General features: G+C 43.3%; 1 protein-coding gene across 5 annotated transcripts in view; it reads left to right on the forward strand.

Annotated features, from left to right (window-relative positions):
* GOLM1 (golgi membrane protein 1) overlaps positions 1-26,993 on the forward strand; it is a 61,536-nt gene that overhangs the window by 22,463 nt on the left and 12,080 nt on the right. For 4 of the 5 annotated variants that reach the window (XM_060199488.1, XM_060199486.1, XM_060199487.1 and 1 more), the window contains 6 exons: positions 1,681-1,830; positions 5,493-5,672; positions 13,124-13,178; positions 15,839-15,941; positions 18,193-18,319; positions 20,501-20,657. In XM_060199488.1, the coding sequence (XP_060055471.1) occupies positions 1,681-1,830; positions 5,493-5,672; positions 13,124-13,178; positions 15,839-15,941; positions 18,193-18,319; positions 20,501-20,657 (772 nt within the window). The remainder of the gene's footprint in view (positions 1-1,680; positions 1,831-5,492; positions 5,673-13,123; positions 13,179-15,838; positions 15,942-18,192; positions 18,320-20,500; positions 20,658-26,993) is intronic. The other variant, XM_060199490.1, reaches the window with a different exon arrangement.

Genomic DNA, 26,993 nt, shown 5'->3' on the forward strand with positions numbered 1-26,993 from the left:
AATGACAAAAATGGGAAAAATAGCCTCCAGGAGTAGTGGATTCGTAGTGCAGGCACTGACATCCAGCAATAACCCTGGTGGCAAATAATAACAACAAGAATAATAATAACATCAAAAAAAAAAAAACATTGTGACATGGGAGTTGTGCTAGTGGCTAGAGCATTGATTTGCAGGTGTGTGTGTGTGTGTGTGGGGGGCTGTCCTGAGTTTGATCCCTAGCACCATATGTGCCAAAGTGATGGTCTGGTTCTCTTTCCTCTGTTGTTAATAAATATATAAAATTTTTGGGCTGAGAAATAGCTTACTTGTATAGTGCACTGCTTTGCCATGTACATGACCCACTGCATTGGAGCAAGCTTTGACACACTGATCTCTTTCACATATACTCTTTCAACTCTGCCTTCTCTGTCTCTCTAAAAATTTAAATTAAGGGAGTCGGGCGGTGGCGCAGTGGGTTAAGCGCACATGGCGCTAAGCGCAGGGACCGGCCTAAGGATCCCGGTTCGAGCCCCCGGCTCCCCACCTGCAGGGGAGTTGCTTCATGGGTGGTGAAGCAGGTCTGCAGGTGTCTATCTTTCTCTCCCCTCTCTCTCTGTCTTCCCCTCCTCTCTCCATTTCTCTCTGTCCTATCCAACAACAAAGCAACGTCAACAATGGCAATAATAACCGCAACGAGGCTGCAACAACTAGGGCAACAAAAAGGGGGAAAAATGGCCTCCAGGAGCGGTGGATTCATGGTGCAGGCACCGAGCCCAGCAATAACCCTGGAGGAAAAAAAAAATTAAATTAAAAATAAATATAGGGGCTGGACAGTGGCACACCCAGTTGAGTACACACATTACCATGTACAAGTTCAAACCCTTGTCCCCCACCTGCAGGTGGGAAGCTTCACAATTGGTGAAGCAGTGTTGTAGGTGTCCCTCCCCCTCCCCTCTCCCTCTCCCCTCCCCCCTCCCTCTCTCCTTTCTTTTTTTCTTCCCTCCCTCCCTGCCTTTCTCTCTCTTTTAAACCAGAGCACTGCTCAGCTTTGGTTTATGGTGGTGATGGGTGGGGAGGTGGGGATGGGGGTTGAACCTGGGACTTTGGAGCCTCAGGCATAACCATTATAACCATCTCTTTGCATAACCATTATGCTAGCTACCCCTGCCCCACTCTTTCTCCTTATCTTCCCCTTCCTTCTCAGTTTCTGTTTCTATCAAGTAAATAAATAGAAATATTTAGTAAGTAAATACATTTAAAAAATCTTTAAAAACAAAACAACCCTTGTCTGATCAAATCAAAAAGCCTCTTTGGAGGTGAGGGTGGGCAGCGGATAATGAGACCTGAATGTTGTCTAATGTGGTGGGCATATAAGCACTTTTTGCTCTTGCTGTTTAGAGATCATTAGGGCCGAAACAGTGTTGGCAAGGCGGGCACTGTTTGGCCAGTGTGTAGATGAGGAAGCTGAGGCATTAGAGAAACCGTCTGGGGTGTAGAGCCAGTATGTGAACGTGTGTGGTGTGTTTGATCCTCAGTGCACAGTGGGCCTGCTGTGCACCGGGCCCCTTCTCCACCCAGAGCCTGGCATTCTGGGTGGAAACCCTGGCTATGCCTGTCAGCAGGACATCTTCCCTACTGCTTGCTGCCTTTGGGCCTGTTAATGCTGCTGTGGAGGCTTGCTAACTTGTTTTCATTTGACAGGTGCTCAGCCTGGCCTTTGAGATGATGGGACTGGGAAACGGCCGACGCAGCATGAAGTCTCCACCCCTCTTGCTGGCCGCGCTGGTGGCCTGTATCATCGTTTTGGGCTTCAACTACTGGATCGCCAGCTCCCGGAGCGCCGATCTTCAGGTACACTGCTGTGTGGCATCTCAGCGTACTAGCACCATTCCAGACCTCCCAGTCTGCATTAGACACTAAAGAGTAGCACCAGGAATGTGTTTGGATAGTAGGTGTGAGAGTGTGCTTTTAGAGGTACCAGTCTTGAGCATCATTTAATGATGACCTAATAATGTAAAATGTTCCACTTACTGTTTGTTACCCATCATGGTTTAGGCATGGTACTGAGCAATGGCGATGATTCATTCTCTGGCCAAATGAAAGCCCTCTATTCTCCTTCTTGGTCCCCCATCCTCTTAGTTCTATTTAGCCTAGGATATGTAAAAAAAAAAAAAATCCTGCAAAGTCTGTCTTCTGTCCTTGATAACTCCTCTTGTTTCCCACTCCTCATCCCTCAATCCTTGGTGTTGGGCCAGCTTAGCAAGAATTGACCTGACCTTGATGTTTGTCTCTCTTCTTAGTACTTTTCTGTCAGCTCCCTCTCTTGGCTCCTTGGCTAAAACCCCTCTTGTGTCTTTGCTGTTCTCAAAACTGATCTGCATAGTCTCTCCCCATCACAGTCATCATTGTCCTTGTTGCAGTGGTCTTCAATACAATTCACCGTTTTCACATGTCAGAATAATTTTTCTTCAATTCACCATTTTCACGTGTCAGAATAATTTTTCTTTAACAGTATGATCTTCTGTTGTACACAAACTCTACAGAGTTGGGACTTGACTTCCCCCATTTCATAGATAGGCAAAACAAATCTCAGAGAAAGTGCAGAGGGTTGAGATTTTACCTCAGGCTTTTTTTTTTTTTTTTTTTTTTTTTTGCCTCCAGGGTTATTGCTGGGGCTTGGTGCTTGTACTATGCATCTACTACTCCTAGTTGCCTTTTTTTTTTTTTTTTTTCCCATTTTATTGGATAGGACAGAGAGAAGTTGAGAGAGGAGGGGAAGATGGAGAGGGGGAGAGAAAGATAGAAACTTGCAGACCTGCTTCACCACTTGCAAAGTGGCCCACACCCACAGGTGGGGATCTGGGGGCTCGAACTGGGATCCTTGCACTTCCTACTATGTGCACTTAGCCCAATGTCTGAGCAACATGATTACAACAGGGCTGGGTATCTGACAAAAAAAAATCTGTTCATAATAGCCTTCTGTTAACATATCACCTTTTTGCATTTTTCCAAGATCTAGTTTTCTCCATGCATAAACATTGTCAACAAAAGTGGAGATACTTTGTTATCAGAAGAGTAGAGATACTTTTGTGCTCTGCTTCTCTTCACTTAGTATTGTATCATGTATTTGCATTCGTCATCCTGTTCGTTGTATTACTCCAGAGAGACTGAGAGAAACTCTAGACCATCTAGATTCCATGTACAGTGTCCAGTCTTGGAAACCTCTAGCCTGAACTTTTTTATATTAGTAATTTAATATTAATTTACAAAATTATCAGATTAAAGAGGTATAATTCCACACCATTCCCACCTCCCGAGTTCTCTGTCCCCATTCCCTCTATTAGAAACTGTAGTAGTTCTCCCAGGGTCACAGATACGGGTTGGCTGTTATTTCTACAACTGTGTATCTTTTTTTTTTTTTTCTGCCATCCTGCCTTCCCTTCCTTTAAAAGTCACACCTACAACTGTTACTACTACTACTGGAAGTCTTTCCTTCTTTCCTCTTCTCTCTCAGGGTCCTGGTGGAATTGGGGTTCATAGCCCTCTAGTTACCTTCCCATAACATTCCTTCCCCTCTGGGAGTATGGACCAAAAGTTTTTTGTTTTTTTTTTGTATAAAGATTTTATTTATTTATTAATGAGAAACATAGGAGGAGAGAGAAAGAACCAGGCATCACCCTGGTACATGTGCTGCTGGGAATTGAACTCAGGACCTCATGCTTGAAAGTCTGATGCTTTATCCACTGCACCACTTCCCGGGCCATATGGACCAAAAGTTTTTTTTTTTTTTTTAAATATTTAATTATTTATTTCCTTTTTGTTGCCCTTGTTTTTATTGTTGTTGTAGTTATTGTTGTTGATGTCGTTGTTGGATAGGACAGAGAGAAATGGAGAGAGGAGGGGAAGACAGAGAGGGGAGAGAAAAATAGACACCTGCAGACCTGCTTCACCTCCTGTGAAGTGACTCCCCTGCAGGTGGAGAGCCTGGGGGCTGGAACTGGGATCCTTACGCCGGTCCTTGTGCTTTGCACCATGTGTGCTTAACCTGCTGCGCTACCTCCTGACTCCCTGGACCAAAAGTTTTTAAACAATGTTTTTAAAATTTATTTTTATATTTATTATTGGATAGAGACAGAGAGAATTTGAGAGGGTGGGGGGATAGAGAGAGGGAGAGACAGAGAGACACCTGCAGCCCTGTTTCATCATTCATGAAGCTTTCTCCTTACAGGGGGGGACCAGGGGCTTGTTCCTGGGTCCTTGCTCACTGTTGTGTATGCATTTAGCCGGGTATGCCACATCTTGGCTCACAGAATTCTTTATAAGGTGCAGAAGATGAGAGTTCTGGCTTTTGTAATTGCTTCTCTGCTGGACATGGGCATTGACAGATCAATTCATATCCCCAGGCTGAACTTTTTATTTCCATACAGCTTCCTCTAGAGACAGAGGCTGCATTTGCCTGCTCAGAGGGTATGTCATCCTGCTTAAATACCAGCCGTCTCTGTGATTATCCCATGTCTTTTTGATGACAGTGCTTGGGGTTCTTAGCACTGAAACTCTGTTTCATCCAAATACTCTCCTTTTGCACTCATGTTTGCTATGTGGTGGTGCAGTCCCTTTCTCCCAGTACCCCCTGATCTCTGTGCATATGTAGACTTATTGTCTAGGGTCAGAGAACTCAATCTGCCTGTAGAGCTTGTGTCTGAGAAATGCTGATTGTTTTGGGAGTGGGGAAAAAGAACTAGATATTTTAGTACCAGCTCAGCCCAGGTAAACCATGAGACATCTTATGCATTTATATCATTTCAACTTCACAAAAGCTCTGAGAGGGATGTGGTAGTATTCTCATGTTTCATGGGGAGACACAGAAACTCTGAGAAGTGAATTTTGTCACTTACAGCACCATTTTATTTAGAAAAATGAATTGTTGCATTTTAAAAAAATTATTTATTTATTTATGAGAGGGATAGGAAGGGGGGTGGAGAGAAAGGGAACAAACCAGGCATCACTCTGGTACATGTGTTGCTAGGGATTGAATTCAGGACCTCATGCTTGAGAGTTCATCATTATATCTCCTGCACCACCTTCTAGACCACACGAAAAACCTGTTTCTTTACAATTGACTTAAAAGATTGAATTTAGGGAGTCGGGCGGTAGCACAGCAGGTTAAGCGCAGGTGGCGCCAAGCACAAGGACCAGTGTAAGGATCCCGGTTCGTGCCCCCGGCTCCCCACCTGCAGGGGAATCGCTTCACATTTCTCTCTGTCCTATCCAACAACAATGAGATCAACAATAGCTACAACAATAAAACAACAAGGGCAACAAAAGGGAATAAAAAAAAATAAAGATTTAAAAAAAAAGATTTGAATTGAAGCTTGTGTGTATGTAAAACTCTGTGTGTATGTGAAACTGTGGCTTTGGGTCCCTCTATTGGTTGTGCTGAGGGGGATTGGATGGGGGGGTCTGGTGCCCAGGGATGGTTTGACATTTGTCCTGATATTGTGGTGTCTTTCTAGACCAGGATCATGGAACTGGAAGGTAGGGTCCGCAGGGCAGCTGCAGAGAGGGGTGCCGTGGAGCTGAAAAAGAATGAGTTCCAAGGAGAACTGGAGAAGCAGCGGGAGCAGCTTGACAAAATCCAGTCCAGCCACAACTTTCAGATGGAGAGTGTCAACAGGTTATACCAGGATGAAAAGGCAAGGCCTGCTTTCTTCTTTTCTGAATTCTATTATAAATAATTGTTTTTAGGCTGCGAAATTGCCCTTAGTGGGAGAATAAGTGACTATATGTATATTTATGGAACCAGTCTCTCAATCTAGCTCTGGGGCAATCCCTGGCACCCCCATCTGCCCAGTAGTTCTGGGGTGGGCTTACCATAACAGCTTTTGTAGTAGTGATATTTATTTATTTACTTACTTATTTTTCATAGCAATGCTCAGCTCTGGCTTTTGGAAATGGTTGTAATAAAAGATAACAGGGGCGTGTATGCACGGAAGGCACTTTGGTTGTTGCCTTTCAGTTCTTGGTTTACTTCCCTCCATCAGTTTATCAAATGTTTCTGAAATCTGACTGGCTCTGGCATCGAAATTCTAGACATTTCTGTCTATATATACTTCTCCCAGCTGCTAGGGAGGAAGAAAGGGAGGGAGGGAGAGAGAGAGAAAAAACAAGCAAAAACCACAACTGTTTAATAGTGCGGGTTCTTGTTTGGGTGGGCAGAAGGAAAAGAGGCTGCAGTGTAACTTGTGATCTTGGTGCTTTCTGGTTGGGTCTTGGGATATGCCCGTGGAGCTCTGGACTACAGTAAAATGGGCAGCAGGCCACTAGCTTCTTGTACTGTGTGGGCAGAATCATCAGAACAGAAGGCACAGAGCCATTCTTCCTAGAGAATTCACAGTTCTGTGTTGTTATTGTAGGCAAGTGCTAGAGAAAGAAATACTGATTCCTTTGAGTATAATCTGCTCTGAAGGTAAGACTTCAAACTTGAAATTTACTTTTTTCTACCTTCCTGGCTAGTAGATCAGTTGCTCCTCCCTTTCTGTATGAATGATCTTACTCTTTTTTTCTATTTATCCCATTCTAAGTTATATGCCTGACTATTTAATGTGTCTTTGGCTTAAGACAGTCACCCAGCAGAGGCTCACAGCTTTGGTATGAATGAATGATTGTCACTTTATTGAACTTGTGCCTGGCTTCTTGTGTCCTAGCAACTTGCATTCTCTCTCTCTCATTTTTATTTTTTGTTTTAGCTTTATTCATTTAATTTGAAAGAACAGAGAGAAATTGAGAGGGAGAGGGGCCTGTTGGTGGTGCACCTGGTTGAGCACACATCTGACAATGTACAAAGGCCTGGGTTCAAGTCCCCAGTCCTCACCTGCAGGAGGAAGGCTTTACAAGTGATGAAGCAGGGTTACAGGTGTTTCTCTGTCTTTCACCCCCTCTACATCCCGCTTCCTTTTAATTTCTGCCTGTCTCTATCCAATAAATTAAAATGATAAAAATATTTTAAAAATAAGCAAAAATTGAAAGACCTTTATTACTAATCACCAATAAAATATATTTTAAAAGAGGCTCTGATTACATAAAGTTTTCAAGCTCATATGTGTTTATATAACTGGGTAGAAGTTCCTTTGTACAAAAGTTTATTTAGGAGGTGTACAAAAGTTTATTTAGGAGGTGTGTGGTGGCACACTTGGTTGAGCACACACATTACTAAGCACAAGGACACAGACTCCAGCCCCTGGTCCCCATCTGCAGAGGGGAAGCATCACAAGTTCTGAAGCAGTACTGCAGGTGTCTCTGTCTCTCTCCCTCTTTTATCACCCCTTCCCTCTCAGTTTCTCTCTGCCCTATCAAAGTAGAAGAAAGAAAGAAAAAAAACACCCAGGGGCTGAGTGGTGGCACACCCAGTTGAGTGCACATATCAAAGTGCACAAGCACCTGTGTTCGAGCCCCCAGTCTCTACCTGCAGTGAAGTAGGATTGCAGTGCTGTCCCCTCCTTCCCTTCCTCCCTCCCTTTCTCCTTCTCTCCTTCTTCTTCCACTCTTGATTATTTTGTCTCTGTCCAAAATAAATAAAAAACATAAAAGATTAGTTTATTTTTTTAGATAGACCAGAGAACTGATCATTTCTGGTTTATGGTGATGCTGGGTATTGAACCTGGTACCTCAGAGCCTCAGGCATAAAAGAATTCTACATAACCATCATGCTATTTCCTCAGCCCCCTTTAGTATATATATATTTGGACTGTGTGTAAGAAAAGATATTCAATGTTTTGAAACTACAAATGATTGCATAAGCCAGCCTTAAATAACTTTTAAAAATTATCTCTTCCTGAAATAGTCATAGTATTGTCATCATAGGCTTAATAGTACATGAAATTCTCTTAGAGATTAACCACTGAAAACACTCTTAAAAATTATAGGTCCAAAGTCCCAGGCTCAGTCCCCTGCACCACCATAAGCCAGCACTGAGCAATGCTGGGGGATGGGAGGAAGGATATATGTGTGTGTGTGTGTGTGTGTGTGTGTGTGTGTTAGGGAGTGAGCAGTGTTAGTGTGTGAGCAGTGGCATACCTGATAGAGTGTACACATTACCTACCATGTGTTCAAGTAACTGATGTATGTCTCTCTCTCTTTCTCTTCTGTTTTCTCCTCCTATCAATTTCTCTCTGTTTCTATCAGAAGGAAAAAAAAATGTGGAGTCAAAAATGTTTACACATTTTTACCAAATACATGAAAAAAATACATGTCAAAGCAGATAAAATGACTGTAAGAAACCAGCCTAGCAAGAATATCACAAGCACAAATATAAAAAAGGAAGCTATTTCTGACCCTAACCTTTAGGTAAACAAAAATGAACACGATAGCAGGAAGCTGGACATTTCACGAATAAGGTACTACTAAGTAAAACAACACCTCCCAGGTCCTTCCTGCTGACATTTCAGATCTAAGTACTCTGCTCTACCTGAGCTGGTAAGGGTCACTATGGGGCTGTGGAGCAGCAGCTAGTCAGCAGAGACCCAAGGTCCGGGTAAGTCTTCAGACCCTCAGATATCAACCATCCTCAGACAGCAAAATAATAGGATCAATTAAATCACTCTAAGTCACCACCGGGATATAATGCAGACCTCTGCAAGGGAATCTCTATCAGCTTTTATCAAAAACTAAAACCTGAGGCATACTTTCAGTTATGAGATCTTGAATATAACAACAACCTGTAAAGCTTTAATATAAGCTGAACTAAAAACTTTTTTTTCCCTCCACCAAGGTTATCACTTGCTGGGGCTTAGCTCCTGGTGGCCTTTTTTTCGTGTGTGTGTGTTTGATAGTTCAGAGAGAAATTGAAAGGAGAGGGGGAGAGGTTGAGAGGGGAGAAGAGAGGTAGAGGGCACCTGTAGGACTTGCTTTATCTCTATTGAAATGTCCCCCCTGCAGGTGGGGAGCAGGCTCTTGAACCCGGGTCCTCGTACATGGTGTGTACTTAACCAGGTGTGCCACCATCTGGCCCCAAAGAGTCTTTTTTTAAATTTGATTAATTTTTTTAAAGAGAGACAGAAAGTGAAAGAGATCATGACACTTAAGTGTAGTGGGGAAGTCAGCCTCAAACCTGGGTTGTGCACATGGCAAAGCAGTGCTGTCTGCAAGTGAGCTATTAGGTTGTTGGAAAAGTCATCTATGCAAAAAAATGTGTCATGACTTTTCAGACAAAGCATATTTTGCTGCCATCAGAGAGTCTTTTAAGTCCCTAAGGGGTTCAATCTGGAGTTGGAGGACAGAGGAGCTGTCACAGGGTATAATTAAGCTGGGCATCAAGGCTAGGAGATCAGATCAGTCAGGCCCTGACCTGCTGGAGACCACATTTGGAGTACAGGGGAAGCACAACTCATAGGTGCCTCTTGAAATCTTTGAAGCAAAAAACGATGTCTTGAATTCAGGTAGGAGCAGAACAGATTCTGTGAAGTGAGTGGGTTGAAGGGCCAAGAAGGAAGGGCTGGGCAGGCCTCCACTGGTGGGTGCAACGTGGCAAGGTCTGCAGAGGGGCAGGAGGTGAAAGCAGGTGAAATGTCTTAGTTGGCAATTTGTTTCCTGGTTCCTGGATAAAGAAAAAGTCTGTTCCAGAAGTCTTCTGACCAATTCAAGACTATAAATTTTCTAGGTTAGTGTTAGATTGTTGCCTCTAAAGACAGCTTAATAATTATCTATGGTGGGGGCTGGGTGGTAGTGCAGTGGGTTAAGCACATAGCCTGAAGCACAAGGACCCGAGTAAGGATCCTGGCTCTAGCCCCCAGCTCCCCACCTGCAGGGGAGTCGCTTCATAAGCGGTGAAGCAGGTCTGCAGGTGTCTGTCTTTCTCTCGGAGACCCTCTCTGCCTTCTCCTCTTCTTTCGATTTCTTTCTGTCTTATCCAACAACAAGGGCAAAAAAAAAAAGGGAGGGGGGAAACGGCCTCTAGGAGCAGTGGATTTGTAGTGCAGGCACCAAGCCCCAGCAATAACCCTGTAGGCAAAATAATAATAATAATAAATAATAATAATAAATCTATGGTAATGTACCTCCCATATTAAAACAAAGTAGGTGGGGTTTTCCAGGAGAAACCAGCACACAGTGCTGAGACACACATGCCAATGTCCCTCCTGTGCTTGTCCCCACTTCCCTGCAGGTGGCTCTTCCTTCCATTCTGCCCCTCTGGGGCTTTACCTTCCATTCTCAGGGAAAGGGACCTAGAGTCAGGCAATGCCTTGGGCCTCAGGTAAAAACTCAGGTGCATTTCCTGTCTGGTTAAAAACAGCAGGAGAGTACTTGCTGTCTCTGGCACTCTATGTGCTGCCATTGGTGGTCTCCCCCCCCCCCCATATGGGACGGAAACTTCAAGGGCTAGCTACCCGCAGTCCAGCCTGTGTTGATGTGCTCCTCTAGCTGGGCAGCTCTTTCCAGCCACCTTTTTTTTCCTGAGGTGCATTTACGCTGCTCCAGCGGGGCAGGGACCTCAGATCTCAGGCAACAGGCAGCTGAAAAATGCTCAAAGATCAGGAGGGCAGTGGGGGGGTGGGGGGTGGTGCAGTGTGGATAAAGCATTGCTGTCTCAGATATGGGGTCCTGGCATCTGCCCTCCACATCCCATGTGCTAGAGTCATGCTCCTGTTCTCTGTTCTCTCTCTCACCTCTCCTCTCATAAATAAATAAACACATAAACAAACTTTATTTATTTGTTTATTACTATTATTATTAATATTTTGAGCTCTGCACACCCCAGAATTTGGCTGCTTAATCAGTCTGATTCATGGTACCTCATAAATAAATCTTTAAAAACATATTCAGGGGCCAGATGGTGGTGCATCTGGGTGAGCATACATGTGTGAGGGTCCAGGTTCAAGTCCCTCATCCTCCCCTTAAGGGAGGATAATTCACAAGCAGTGAGGTTGTCCTGTTTGTAGTGCTCAGCACTATGTCCTCAGGTTTTACAGACTGACATTCCTCTAAAGGTTTCAAGAGATCTCATTGATTATGTAGACCACCCTTTCTTTATCCACTCCTCCATGGGGGGACAGTGGGCTGCTTCCAGACCTTAGCTGTTGTGACCAGCACTGCTGTGAACATAGGGATACAGATATATATTTTCAAATTAGCAATATATATATATGTAATTTGAGAGAGAGAGAGAGAGAGAGAGAGAAGCCAGAGCACTGCTGGGGGATTGTACCTAGGACCTCAGAACCTCACACATGAAAGTTTTTTGCAGCCCCATTTTGCTGTCTCCTCAACTCCAGATATTTCTTTAGAAGTGTGCTGAGTTCTTTTGGATACTTATACAGACTGAGACTATAAGAGTACAAGGTAGTCTTCTTTTAATTTAAATTTATTAATTGGGGGATTAATGATTTACAGTTGACAGTAAAATACAATAGATTGTACATGTGAAACATTTCTCCTTTGCCATCATGTTCCAGGACCTGAATCCTCCCTCCTACCTCAGAGTCTTTTACTTTGGTGCAATACACCAAGGTAGTCTTTTAAATCAAGCATTTTCAAGCAGGGGGCAATACGGCATCACACAGATGTGGTCAGACACCTAGAGCCATGTGCCGAGTAATGATTTGAAAGCTTCTTCCCATGTCATTATCTTCAAAGTTTGGATGGCTTGAGCTGCTGCTGTGACCTGGGGACATGTTTCAGTGCCATTTCTGGTTAGTCCTGGATGATGTTCACTGCACTGCCTCCTGGTATGTGCCTCTACCATATTCTTGGGTTTCTCTGTCCTATTTTCACTCTTTTAGTCTTGGATAGAGCCTTCTGGAGTAACTGCTTATGAATCAGTGGCGTGAGCCCAGAAATAAAAACTTGGCTGAATAATGAATCAGGTGTTTACTTGGGAAGATATGAGGACATGGAACATTTACTGACACAATAGGAAAGAAATCCCAGTGATAATATCTGTGCAATTAATCTCTCAGGGAGGGATTATCAAGAGGGCTGTTTGTAGATAGTCCACTGGAGTGGGGAGAGAAGAGAACCTGGAGTGGCAGGAGGGCTCCCAAGATGGTGAGCCAGATTCCCCAGGCCCCCCTGAAGCAGTACTGCAGGCCTGTTTATTTATTTATTTATGAGAGAGATAGACAGACACTGACTATAGCACTGCTCAGCTCTGGTTTATGGTGGTGTTGGGGATTGAACCTGGAACATCAGAGCCTCAGACATGAAAGTCTTTAGCATAGTCATTATACTGTCTCCCCAGCCCCAGATATCTCTCTTTCTCTCTGCCTGTGTATCTTCCTTGCCATCTCACTTTCTCTCTGTTCTGTCAAGTAAAAAAGGAAGGAAGGGGGAGTTGGGCGGTAACACAGCATGTTTAAGCGCACGTGGCACAGTATAAGGATCCCGGTTCCAGCCCCCGGCTCCTCACCTGCAGGGGAGTCACTTAACGAGCGGTGAAGCAGGTCTGCAGGTGTCTATCTTTCTCTCCCCCTCTCTGTCTTCCCCTTCTCTCTCCTATCCAACAATGACGACATCAACAACAACAATAACTACAACAATAAGAAAACAACAAGGGCAACAAAAGGGAATAAATAAGTAAATAAATATTATTTTTTAAAAAAAGGAAGGAAGGATATGACTATAGTTGAGCCTCCCTAGATCAAGTGCCCAGTTGCTGATTCAGCTTTTGCTGCTCTCCAAGACTAGGGTCAGGAGGAAGTAGGCCTGGTTGTGGAGGACTGTGAAATTGAGCCAGTCCACATACCACTTTCTCTGGTTTCGGGCTGGTATCAGACCAAATCTCTAACTAGGCATGCTTTTTTTTTTTTAAAGGTTTCATTCTGTTTATTTTATTTTATTGCCACTAGGGAGGGCTTAGTGCCTGCATGATGAATCCATTGCTCCTAACGGACTTTTTAAAAAATTTTTTTAAAAATTTCTTTATTGGGGAATTAATGTTATGCATGTACAAACTATTGTATTTACTGTTGAATGTAAAGCTGGGCATGCTTCTTTTCAGGCTGCAGAAACCTAATCGTCTGTGAGAGAACCCAGTCCCTCCCATGATGCTGTGGGAAGGCTGTTCCCTACATTCCTCCAACATGTAATCTTATCAGACTCTTCTAAGTTGCCAGATTGCAGACAAGTCATTTTTCTGTTATCTTCCTTGCAGGCAGCTTTAGTGAATAACATCACTGCTGGAGAGAAGCTCATCAGAACCCTGCAAGGTGAGTTCCACCCCTTCTTTTGCATCTAGATTCTGGACCTTTGAGGGAAAAAATCCAACTTTTATCTGTCTTTGTGGCCCACCTTCCTTCCTTCCTTCCTTCCTTCCCTCCTTCCTTCCTTCCTTCCTTCCTCCCTCCCTCCCTCCCTCCCTCCCTCCCTCCCTCCCTCCCTCCCTCTCTTCCTTTCTCTCCTTAATTTATTGCTGCCAGGGCTATTGCTGGGGCTTAGTGCTTGCAGTCACAGTATATAGCTTTAGGTCTTTTGCTTTAGGCTCTGTTGACCTAAACTGCTCATTAGTTTAAGACATTCATCAGATGCCCGTCAGAGAAGAAGATTCATAGTCAGAGGGGAACTTGAGAGACAGCAGGTGGTCAGCATCCCCCCCTTTTTTTTTTGCCTCCAGGGTTATTGCTGGGGCCTGGTGCCAGCACCATGAATCCTCTGCTCCTGAAGGCTATTTTTTTTCCCTTTCCCTTTTGTTGCCCATGTTGTTTTATTGTTGTTATGGTTGTTGTTGGATAGGACAGAGAGAAATGGAGAGAGAAGGGGAAGACAGAGAGGAGGAGAGAAAGATAGGCACCTGCAGACCTGATTCACTACTTGTGAAGTGACTCCCCTGCAGGTGTGAAACTGGGGGCTCAAACCAGAGTCCTTATGCCAGTCCTTGTGCTTTGCGCCATGTGCACTTAACCGCTGGATCCTCCAGCATTCCTTTTGTTCTGTACATAGCTTCTCAGTAATTAGGAAAATAATTCAGCAGAAAAGTCACCAGTGTATCAATAATAACAAGGATTGTAATTCAGGGATCTACAGCATTAAGTGATAGACATTAAGAAACTTGTTTTTTTAAAATATTATTTGTCTTTTAAAAAAATATATATATTTATTTATTTATTTCCCTTTGTTGCCCTTGTTTTATTGTTGTTATTGATGTTGTTCTTGTTGAATAGGACAGAGAGAAATGGAGAGAGGAGGGGAAGACAGAGAAGGGAGAGAAAGACAGACACCTACAGACCTGCTTCATTGCTTGTGAAGTGACTGCCCTGCAGGTGTGGAGCCGGGGGACTCGAACCGGGATCCTTAGGCCGATCCTTGTGCTTTGTGCCACTTGTGTTTAACTCGCTGCGTTACCGCCCAACTCCCTGCTTGTCTTTTTAAAATGTTACTGGAAGGTCTGAGCAACCATTATGCTATCTACCCTGTACTATTTTTTAAATTTTATTTTAATTATTTATTTATTGGACAGAGACAATGAGAAATTGAGAGGGAGGGGGGAGATAGGGAGAAAGAAAGATACCTGCAGCACTATTTCACTATTTATGAAGCTTCTTTCCTGCAGGTGGGGAGTAGAGGCTTGAACCCAGGTATTTGTGCATGGTAGTATGTGCACTCAGCCAGGTTTATTGCCATCCAGCTCCCTAATTAGATTTATTTAGTCACTTCAGATAGAGACAGAGAGGAGTTGAGAGGGAAGGGGGATGTAGAGAGAGACAGAGACAGAGACGTGCAGCACTGCTTTACTGCTTGTCACTTCCCTCCTGCAGGTGGGGACCAGGGTTTCAGTCTCAGTCCTTCTGCATGGTCATGTGTGCCACCACCCCTCCACCCCCCCAATTTAAAAAAAAATTTTTTTTTAACCAGAGCACTGATCAGCTCTGGCTTATGGTCGTGCAAGGGATTGAACCTGTGACTTTGGAACATTAGGCATGAGAGTCTGTTTGCATAACCACTATGCTATCTACCTTCCCCGCCCTATCCCCAATCTTTTTTTATTGTAAATATTTATTTATTTATTCCCTTTTGTAGCCCTTGTTGTTTCACTGTTGTCGTTATTATTGGTGTCGTCATTGTTGGATAGGACAGAGAGAAATGGAGAGGGGGGAAGACGGGGAGAAAAAGATAGGCACCTGCAGACCTGCTTCACTGCTTGTGAAGCGATTCCCCTGCAGGTGGGGAGCTGGGAGCCCGAACCAGGATCCTTACACCGGTCCTAGCGCTTTGTGCTACCTGTGCTTAACCCACTGCATTACTGCTTGACTCCTCCCAATTTTTTTTAATTTCTTTATTGGGGGACCCCCAATTTTTTAACAGTCTTTTAGGAGTAGTGGTCACAGGCAGTAGGGATAGGGCTAATGAATGCCCTGAAAGAAAGCTGCTGTTTGTAGGAGGGCTGAGTGATTAAATGACCACAGGCCCACAGGGAATAACAGCTTGGCTGTGAACAGGTGAGAGGACAAGGCCACTGGCAGGTGACAGCTGAGTTGTGTGTGGAGGGGATCACACAGGTGCTGCATTGGCATCCAAGAAGGTCTTGACAGACTGAGGGCTAAGTCTGCTGGGGGTGGGGGCTGGTGGCTTTGCTCAAGTCTTAGGAAATCTGAGAAAAGAGCTGGCAAATAGAGCCTCCTAAGGCATTTTCAGGAGTTCAGGTCCCAAGGGAGATTCAAGAGAGACATTTTAGGAAATCACCTAGGGACAGGTTCCTGTAGGATGGTGAGCCCTCCAGGGCTGGGGCTGGTAACTCATCCCTTCCTCTCTGCCACCCGTATCCCCTCTGTGAGTCACTGTCCTTGTTTTCCCATGGTGGGTTTGATGGGACTGCTGCTGGGCTGAAGGCCATTTAGTGACCTGTGCGGTTCCCGTTCTCCCCTTGACTTAGACCAGCTAAAGGTCCTGCAGAAGAACTATGGCAAACTACAGCAGGATGTCCTCCAGTTCCAGAAGAACCAGACCAACCTGGAGAGGAAGTTCTCCTATGACCTGTAAGTGCATCTTGACACCAGGCTCTTGTGTTGAGCTCAGGGCAGAGGACAAGAGTTCTGCACAATCTCCACTTGCCCTTCCTGATGTTGGGGCATATAGGATCTCAGGGGACAGGCATAGGGCCTTTAGACGTCACATTATTATTATTTTTTAAATATATTTATTTACTTATTATTGGATAGAGACAGAGAGGAATTGAGAGGGGCGGGGGAGATAGAAAGGGAGAAACACTGGAGTCGGGCGGTAGTGCAGTAGGTTAAGCACAGGTGGTGCAAAGTGCAAGGACCAGTGTAAGGATCCCAGTTCAAGCCCCTGGCTCCTCACCTGCAGGGGAGTCACTTCACAAGCAGTGAAGCAGGTCTGCAGGTGTCTATCTTTCTGTCCACCTCTCTGTCTTCCCCTCCTCTCTCCATTTCTCTCTGTCCTATCCAACAACAATGACATCAATAACAACAATAATAGTAACTATAACAATAAAACATTAAGGGCAACAAAAGGGAATAAATACATATTTTAAAAAAAATCTTAAATAAAAATAAAAGACTTTATACCTGCCAAAATATTAAAAAAAGAAGAAGAAGAAGAAAAAGGAGAAGAAGAAGAAGAAAGGGAGAAACACAGAGAGATACCTGCAATGCCGCTTCATCACTCATGAAGCTTCCACCGCAGATGGGGACCAAGGACTTGAATCTGGGTCCTTGGCACTGTCATGTGTGCGCTTAACCAGATGTGCCACCACCTGGCCCCAAGGTCATATCCTTTAACAATCCATTTCACTTGCTAAGTGTCAGTGGTATTTCAGAAAGCTGTGGAAGACTTTTAGCCAGCAGTCTAATAATACAAAATCAGGTGTTTTTGTTTGTTTTTTTGTGGTGGGGAATGATGTAACTCACGGATCATTGAAGAAATCGAAAGAGAAATTAAGACTTTCTTCAATATCAATGAAAATGAAGAAACCAGTTATCAGGCTCTATGGGATACAGCAAAAGCAGTCTTGAGAGGAAAGTTTATAGCAATACAGGCCCACATAATAAAGAAGAGAAATCACTAATAAGCCATCTTAACAACCTAGCTGAACTAGCTAGAAATGGAGCAACGATGAGATCCAGAGGTCAACAGGAGACAGGAAGTAATTGAAATTAGAGCAGAAATTAATGAGGTAGAAAACAGGTAGACCATCAGGAAGGTTAATGAATAAATAAAATAGATTAACCACTAGCTACATTCAATAAGAGATAAAGAGAGAAAGCTATGGTAAAATCACTGGGAAACAAAAGAGATGAGGCAGAGATACAAAAGATCACGCGAGACTGTTGTGGACATCTCTATAGAAATAAATTCAACAACTTGGAAGAAATGGACACATTCTTAGAGCCATACCAACTGCCAACCTTGATACAAGAGGAAGTAAATAAACTTAACAGGCCAATCACTGGTACAGAAATTGAAACAGTAATCAAAAGCCTTCCCAAGAATAAAAGGCCCAGATGGCTATGTTAATAATTTCTATATAATATTCAAAGAAGAACTAACACCCATTATCCTCAAATTCTTCCAGAACATAGATGAGGGAATAATCCCAAACACATTTTGTGAGGCTGTGATCCCAAAGCAGGGAATGACTCCACCAAAAAAGAAAACTATAGACCAATATCCTTGATGAACATTGATGGCAGAGATCCTCAACAAATTCTTGCCTAATCGAATCCAACAATATATTGAGAGAATAAGCCATCAAGACCAAATGGGATTCATACCTGGGAAACAGGACTGGCTCAACATCACTAGTGACACACTGGTGGTCAGCATCCTGGGTGGCAGGTCCCCTCTTGGGAAGCTTCCTGACTTGTGTACATCCCAGTGATGGCACTCTGGCTGTCAGTGGCTCCATTGAGTACAGTCACTGGTGACAAATTTCTGCCTGTCTCTATGTTTGTACTTCTGTGGGGCACCTGGACAGTTAGCCTGGGCATCACGACATTGGGGGGAGCCTAAGTGCTGTGGCATCTTTTTCTCTTTCGATGGGGGGAGCGTAGGGGGGAGGCCTCCTTGAAGCAGTGAAGCCCCAGAGACAATAAAAAGGAATAAAACACGTTGCCCTGAGCGCCCTCTTCAGAAAAGGTGCCCAAAGCAGCAGACAGATGATCAGGCTGTGCTGTGGAGTGGGTTTCAGAGTCGGCACAGTGAAATATCTAGGACATAGACACATCTGTACATATTTGTCATCTCTTGGATTTTCTCTCACTGAAGGAGCCAGTGCATCAATCAGATGAAAGAGGTAAAGGAGCAATGTGAAGAGAGAATAGAAGAAGTCACCAGAAAGGGGTTAGCTGCAGCTTCCAGAGACCTGGTGCAACAAAAAGACCAGAACCAGAAGGTAATTCTTAAGCTTTTCTTTTTTTCTTTTTTTTTTTAATTAATTTTTTAAAAATTATCTTTATTTAGTTATTGGATAGAGACAGCCAGAAATCGAGAGGGAAGGATGATAGAGACTGAGAGAGAAGGATTGACACCTGCAACACTGCTTCACCTCTCATGAAGCTGTCCTCCTGTAGGTGGGGACCAGGGGCTCAATCCAACTCTGTTTCCAAGAGTCTGGAACAGAGAAGTTCAGTGTAGGCGTAGGGGACCAGATTGGGTGACGAGACGTCAAGCGTTGGACAGGGTGGGCGAAGATATCCGCGTATATTGGCAGGTCCGGTCGAGCGTAGACGTGGGAAATGAACTCGGATGATGCCGCATCCCGACGAATATCTGGCGGGGCCATGTTGCTAAGAACTGGCAGCCATGGAACCGGGGTGGAACGGATGGTTCCAAAAATTATCCTCATGGAGGAATATAATTTGGAATCGACCAAGTGGACATGGGGGCTACGGAACCATACTGGGGCACAGTATTCTGCAGTGGAATAGCATAATGCCAGAGATGATGATCGTAGTGTGGAAGCGCTCGCGCCCCATGAGGAGCTGGCCAGTCTTGCAATGATGTTATTCCTCGCGCCCACCTTTGCTGCAATTTTTATGAGATGTTTGTGAAATGACAGAGTGCGATCGAGAGTAACACCAAGATAGACTGGCTGGGCTTCATGCCGGATTCTCGTATCGCCAAGCTGCACATTAAGCTCACGCGAGGCCGAGGCACGGTGTAGATGGAAAACAGATGATACCGTTTTTGCAGTGCTAGGGATTAGTCGCCATTTTTTACAGTAATCAGATATCAGAGACATGTCTTTCGTGAGTGTTTCCTCGAGGATGTCGAACTTGGATGCCTGAGTTGCACAGCAGATGTCATCGGTATAGATGAACTTCCTTGAAGAAGTTTCTGGGAGGTCATTGATGTAAATATTAAATAGCGAAGGAGCCAGAACAGAGCCCTGGGGGAGGCCGCTTGAGACAAGTCTCCATCTGCTAGACTTGTCACCCAGATGCACCCGGAATCTTCTGTTTTGGAGAAGAAACGATCTAGTGTTGGCCACCCATGGAGGCAGGCATCTTGAGATCTTGACTAGGAGAGCACGGTGCCAGACCGTGTCATAGGCTGCTGTGAGATCAACAAAGACAGCACCCGTCTTTAAATTCTTCTGGAATTCATTTTCAATGTAAGTTGACAGGATTTTCTAAGATACAACAGGGTGAAGCCTGCTCCTGGGGTGTCAGGGCTCTGGACAAGTATACTGGCCCCTTCACTGGCCTCCAAACTCATGGCTTTGTGGGAACCTCTCACAGCTGCCCTTTGAGAGAGTGGTGGCTAGGTTCCTGCACTGTGGCCCCACTAGACAGAGCCTTTGCTGTGTCAGCCTCCTCTCCTGCTTAGAGCACAGACCCCTGCCCCCCATGGCTGCTTTGTGCATTCTGAGAAATCAACCTTTGCTTCTCAGCTGTAGCACATTTATTGAGAAATAACTCATATACCATACAGTTCACTCACATAATTACAATTCAGTCATTTTTAGTATCTTTACTATGTTGTTCAGCCATCATCAATTTTAGAACATTTTATTACCCCCAAAGAAACCCCGTACTCAGGACATGGTGTGAAGCACGAGGACTGGCTAAGGTTCCCGGTTCCAGCCCCCGGCTCCCCGCCTGCAGGGGGGTCACTTCACAGGTGGTGAAGCAGGTCTGCAGGTGTCTGTCTTTCTCTCCCCTTCTGTTTTGCCGTCCCCTCTCAGTTTCTCTCTGTCCTGTGCAGCAACAACGACAGCAGTAGCAACAATAACAGTGACAGTAATGATAAACAACAAGGGCAACAAAAGGAAAAAATAGCCTTCAGGAGCAGTGGATTCATAGTGCAGGCACCAAGCCCCAGCGATAACCCTGGAGGCAAAAAAAAAAAAAGAGAAGGGGGTGGTGTGGGGGGGGGGGAGAAAGGAAGAGAGGGATGAAGGAAACCCATACCCACTAGCTCACTCGAGTTATTCCTGGTGACAGAGCCCAGTTGGCGTTGATCGTGGCCTTTCTCATGTGGGAAGAAAGTAATGCTCCTTTGTATTCTTGGGGTTGATGTAAGATTTCTGTCAAGAAGTCCAGACCCTGGATCTCCTGTGCTCCCGTTTCAGCTCCGAGCCTCCAGTGACCCCCAGCCTGGGCAGCAGGAAGCAGGCCTGTCTCCAAAGGAGCCCCAAGGGAAAGAGAAGGTACCAGGCCAGGGGGAGCCCCACACACCAGCCCCCAGCTCTGAAGTGGCTGTGGATTTGAAGAGACAAGGTGAGAAAGGTAAATAAACCTTGGAAATTATGCTTCTAAGCAGCATTCAACTTTCTTTTTTTTTCTTTTTTTTGGGGGGAATAAATAAATATTTCTTAAAAAGTGCATGGTGGTTGATCAGATTTTTAAAAATTTCTTTATTGGGGAATTAATGTTTTACATTCAACAATAAATACAATAGTTTGTACATGCATAACATTTCCCAGTTTTCCATATAACAATACAACCCCTACTAGGTCCTCTGTCATCCTTCTTGGATCTGTATTCTACCTATCCACCCACCCCAGTCTTTTACTTTGGTGCAATATGCCAATTCCATTTCAGGTTCTACTTGTGTTTTCTTTTCTGATCTTGTTTTTCAACTTCTGCCTGAGAGTGAGATCATCCCATAGTCATCCTTCTGTTTCTGACTTATTTCACTTAACATGATTTTTTCAAGGTCCATCCAAGATCGGCTGAAAACGGTGAAGTCACCATTTTTTACAGCTGAGTAGTATTCCATTGTGTATATATACACCACAACTTGGCTCAGCCACTCATCTGTTGTTGGACACCTGGGTTGCTTCCAGGTTTTGGCTATTACAAATTGTGCTGCTAAGAACATATGTGTACACAGATCTTTTTGGATAGGTGTGTTGGGTTCCTTAGGATATATCCCCAGGGGAGGAATTGCAGGATCATAGGGCTGGTCCATTTCTAGCCTTCTGAGAGTTCTCCAGACTGTTCTCCACAGAGGTTAGACCATTTGACATTCCCACCAGCAGTGCAGGAGGGTTCCTTTGACCCCACACCCTCTCCAGCATTTGCTGCTGTTACCTTTTCTGATATATGACATTCTCACAGGAGTGAAGTGGTATCTCATTGTTGTCTTGATTTGCATTTCTCTGATAATCAGAGACTTGGAGCATTTTTTCCTGTGTTTCTCGGCCTTTTGGATCTCTTCTGTGGTGAATATTCTGTCCAAGGCCTCCCCCCATTTTTGGATGGGGTTATTTGTTTTCTTGTTGTTGAGATTTGCAAGTTCTTTATATATGTTGGTTATTAGCCTCTTGTCTGATGCATGGCATATAAAGATCTTCTCCCATTCTGTGAGGGGTCTCTTGGTTTGGGTAGTAGTTTCTTTTTTTTTTTTTTTTTTTAAAGAGAGTTAACATACAAAGCCAAACAAATTGTTGAGCAATCATGGACCCAAAGCTTGGAAAAGTGGAGAGGAAGTATTAGGGAGGTACTCACTGCAAACTCTAGTATACTTCTGCTTTCTTACTTTGGTGCCATACTCCAAACTCAGTCAATTTCTGCTTTGCGTTTCTACTTCTTTTTTTTTTTCTACATGCATAACATTCCCCAGATTCCCATTTAGCAATAAAACCCCCACTATTTCATTCATCATTTTTCATGGACCTATATTCTCCCCACCCACCCACCCACCCCAGAGTCTTTTACTTTGGTGTAATACTCCAATTCCATTTCAGGTTCAACTTGTGTTTTCTTTTCTAATCTTGTTTTTCAACTTCGGCCTGAGAGTGAGATCATCCCATATTCATCCTTCTGTTTCTTTTTTTTTTTTTTTTAATTTTTTTTTTATTAAAGAAAGGATTAATTAACAAAACCATAGGGTAGGAGGGGTACAACTCCACACAATTCCCACCGCCCAATCTCCATATCCCACCCCCTCCCCCGATAGCTTTCCCATTCTCTATCCCTCTGGGAGCATGGACCCAGGGTCATTGAGGGTTGCAGAAGGTAGAAGGTCTGGCTTCTGTAATTGCTTCCTCGCTGAACATGGGCGTTGACTGGTCGGTCCATACTCCCAGTCTGCCTCTCTCTTTCCCTAGTAGGATGGGTCTCTGGGGAAGCTGAGCTCCAGGACACATTGGTGGTGTCTTCAATCCAGGGAAGTCTGGCCGGCATCCTGATGACACCTGGAACCTGGTGACTGAAAAGAGAGTTAACATAGAAAGCCAAACAAATTGTTGAGCAATCATGGACCCAAAGCTTGGAAAAGTGGAGAGGAAGTATTAGGGAGGTACTCACTGCAAACTCTAGTATACTTCTGCTTTCTTACTTTGGTGCCATACTCCAAACTCAGTCAATTTCTGCTTTGCGTTTCTACTTCTTTTTTTTTTTTTTACATGCATAACATTCCCCAGATTCCCATTTAGCAATACCACCCCACTATTTCATTCATCATTTTTCATGGACCTGTATTCTCCCCACCCACCCTCCTACCCCAGAGTCTTTTACTTTGGTGTAATACTCCAATTCCATTTCAGGTTTGACTTGTGTTTTCTTTTCTAATCTTGTTTTTCAACTTCGGCCTGAGAGTGAGATCATCCCATATTCATCTTTCTGTTTCTGACTTATTTCACTCAACATGATTTTTTCAAGGTCCATCCAAGATCGGCTGAAAACGGTGAAGTCACCATTTTTTACAGCTGAGTAGTATTCCATTGTGTATATATACCACAACTTGCTCAGCCACTCATCTGTTGTTGGACACCTGGGTTGTTTCCAGGTTTTGGCTATTACAAATTGTGCTGCCAAGAACATATGTGTACACAGATCTTTTTGGATGGATGTGTTGGGTTCCTTAGGATATATCCCCAGGAGGGGAATTGCAGGATCATAGGGTAGGTCCATTTCTAGCCTTCTGAGAGTTCTCCAGACTGTTCTCCACAGAGGTTGGACCAATTGACATTCCCACCAGCAGTGCAGGAGGGTTCCTTTGACCCCACACCCTCTCCAGCATTTGCTGCTGTTACCTTTTCTGATGTGTGACATTCTCACAGGAGTGAAGTGATATCTCATTGTTGTCTTGATTTGCATTTCTCTGACAATCAGAGACTTGGAGCATTTTTTCCTGTGTTTCTCGGCCTTTTGGATCTCTTCTGTGGTGAATATTCTGTCCAATTCCTCCCCCCATTTTTGGATGGGGTTTATTTGTTGTCTTGTTGTTGAGTCTGGTAAGCTCTTTATATATGTTGGTTATTAAACTCTTATCTGATGTATGGCATGTAAAGATCTTCTCCCATTCTGTGAGGGGTCTCTTGATTTGGGTAGTGGTTTCTTTTGCTGTGAAGAAGCTTTTTAATTTGATGTAGTCCCATAGGTTTATACTTGCCTTAGTCTTCCTTGTAATTGGATTCGTTTCATTGAAAATGTCTTTAAAATTTATGCGGAAAAAAGTTCTTCCAATATTTTCCTCTAAGTATCTGATAGTTTCTGGTCTAACATCCAAGTCCTTGATCCACTTGGAATTTACTTTTGTATTTGGTGAAATACAGTGATTCAGCTTCATTCTTCTGCATGTTTCAACCCATTATTTCCAACACCATTTGTTGAAGAGACTCTGCTTCCCCCATATAATAGTCTGGGCCCCTTTGTCAAAGATTAGATGTCCATAGGTGTGGGGCCTCATTTCTGGGCTCTCAATTCTATTCCACTGGTCAGTGTGTCTGTTCATGTTCCAGTACCAAGCAGTTTTGATGACAATGGCCCTATAATATAGTTTGAGATCTGGCAGTGTGATGCCTCCGGTTCTGTTCTTTTTTCTCAAGATTGTTTTGGCAATTCTAGGTCTTTTCTGGTTCCAGATAAACATTTGTAGCATTTGTTCTATTCTCCTAAAAAATGTGCTTGGGATCTTGATGGGGATAGCATTAAATTTATAGATGGCTCTGGGTAATATATTCATTTTGATGATGTTAATTCTTCCAACCCATGAGCATGGAATATCTTTCCACTTCTTTGTGTCTTTTTCAATTTCTTTGAGTAGTGACTCATAATTTTCAGTATACAAGTCTTTCACTTCTTTGGTTAGGTTTATTCCTAGATATTTTATTGTTTTTGTTGCTATAGAAAAAGGAACTGATTTCTGGATTTCAATTTCTTCTAACTTAGTGTTTGCATAGAGGAATGCCACTGACTTTTGAATGTTAATTTTATAGCCTGACACATTACTGTATTGCCTGATGATTTCCAAAAGCTTCTTGCTAGATTCCTTAGGTTTTTCCATGTATACTATCATGTCATCTGCAAATAAGGAGAGTTTGACTTCTTCTCTTCCAATCTGTATCCCTTTAATTCCTTGCTCCTGCCTGATTGCTATGGCAAGAACTTCCAACACTATGTTGAATAGTAATGGTGATAGTGGGCAGCCCTGTCTAGTACCTGATCTGAGTGGAAATGCTTCCAGTTTTTCACCATTGAGTATGATGTTGGCTGTAGGTTTGCTATATATAGACTCCACTATCTTCAGGAATTTCCCATCTATTCCTATTTTTTGTAGTGTTTTGATCATAAAGGGATGTTGTATTTTGTCAAAGGCTTTCTCTGCATCTATTGATATGACCATGTGGTTTTTGGTCTTGCTTTTGTTGATGTGGTGGATCACATTGATTGATTTACGTATATTAAACCAACCTTGCATGCCTGGGATAAACCCCACTTGGTCATGATGAACAATCTTTTTGATATACTGCTGTATCCGGTTGGCTAGAATTTTGTTCAATATTTTCGCATCTATGTTCATCAGAGATATTGGTCTGTAGTTTTCTTTTTTGGTTGTGTCCCTGTCTGCTTTTGGTATCAGGGTGATGTTGGCTTCATAGAAGCTGGCAGGGAGTATTCCAGTGTCTTCAATCTTCTGGAAGACTTTTAAAAGTAGAGGTATTAGTTCTTCTTTGAAAGTTTTGTAGAATTCATTTGTAAAGCCATCTGGTCCAGGACTTTTATTTTTGGGAAGATTTTTGATAACTGTTTCAATTTCATTAGCTGTGATGGGCCTGTTCATGTTATCCACTTCCTCTTTACTTAGTTTTGGAAGTTGGTAGGTATCTAGGAAATCATTCATTTCTTCCAGGTTCTCTAGCTTGGTGGCATATAGTTGTTCATAGAAGCCTCGCATGATATGTTGAATTTCTGCAGTGTCTGTTGTGATATCTCCTCTTTCATTTACTATCCGATTTATTTGGGTCTTCTCCCTTTTTTGTTTTGTGAGTCTGGCTAAAGGTTTGTCGATTTTGTTTACTCTTTCGAAGAACCAACATTTACTTTCATTGATCTTTTGTATGGTTTTCCTATTCTCAATGTTATTTATTTCTGCCCTAACTTTAGTAATTTCTGTCCTTCTGGTTGCTTTAGGGTTCCTTTGTTGTTCTTCTTCTAGGTCTTTAAGATGTGCAATCAGGCTGTTTATTTGTGCCTTTTCTTGTTTCCTAATGTGTGCTTGTATAGCTATGAACTTCCCTCTTAGGACTGCTTTAGCTGTGTCCCAAATATTTTGATAGCTTGTGTCTTCATTTTCATTGAACTCTCGAAACATTTTGATTTCTTCCTTGATTTCCTCTTTGACCCAGAAGTTGTTAAGAAGTGTACTGTTGAGCTTCCACATTTTGGTACTGTTACTAATCTTTTGTTGATTGTTAAGTGTTAGTTTAATTCCACTGTGGTCTGAGAAGATGCTTGGGATGATTTCAGTGCTCTTGAATAGGCTGATGCTGTCTTTGTGGCCTAACATATGGTCTATCCTTGAGAATGATCCATGTGGATTTGAGTAAAATGTGTATTCCAGTTTCTTGGGATGAATGACTCTGAAAATGTCCAATAGTTCTAGTTTATCTATCTCTTCATTTAGCTCCCTTATGTCTTTACTGATTTTCTTCCTGGATGATCTGTCAAGTTGAGAGAGTGGGGTGTTGAAGTCCCCTACTATGATTGTGTTACTGTTAATATATTGCTGTAGCTCTTTCAGTAGAAGTTTGATGTATTTAGATGGCTTCTCATTGGGTGCATATATATTAATAATTGTTAAGTCCTCTTGATTGACTGATCCTCTGAGCATTAAGTAGTGTCCATTCCTATCTTTTTTAATCTTATCTATTTTAAAGTCTATCATGTCAGATATGAGAATAGCTGTTCCTGCCCTTTTTTGTGGGCCATTGGCTTGAATGATAGTTTTCCATCCTTTCACTTTAAGTCTGTGTTTGTCTTGTTGCGTTAGGTGAGTTTCCTGTAGACAACATATTGTTGGGTTGTGTTTTCTGATCCATCTTCCTACTCTGTGTCTTTTAATAGGTGAATTCAGGCCATTCACATTTATTGATATCAAAGATTGAAGATATTTTAACGCCATTCTTGTAGAGTTTTAGAGTGTTTTGATATATGTTCTATTTGTGGTGGTCTGGTTGTTTATAGGAAACCTTTCAGAACTTCTTTCAAGGCAGGCTTGGTGATGGTTGCTTCTTTCAACTGTTGCTTGTCTGAGAAGGTTTTGATGCTTCCATCTAGTCTGAATGACAGTCTAGCAGGATATAATATTCTTGGCTGAAAGCCTTTCTCATTGAG

This window comes from Erinaceus europaeus, chromosome 10 (genome assembly GCF_950295315.1).
Source record: "Erinaceus europaeus chromosome 10, mEriEur2.1, whole genome shotgun sequence".
In the NCBI taxonomy this organism is placed as follows: Eukaryota; Metazoa; Chordata; class Mammalia; order Eulipotyphla; family Erinaceidae; genus Erinaceus; species Erinaceus europaeus.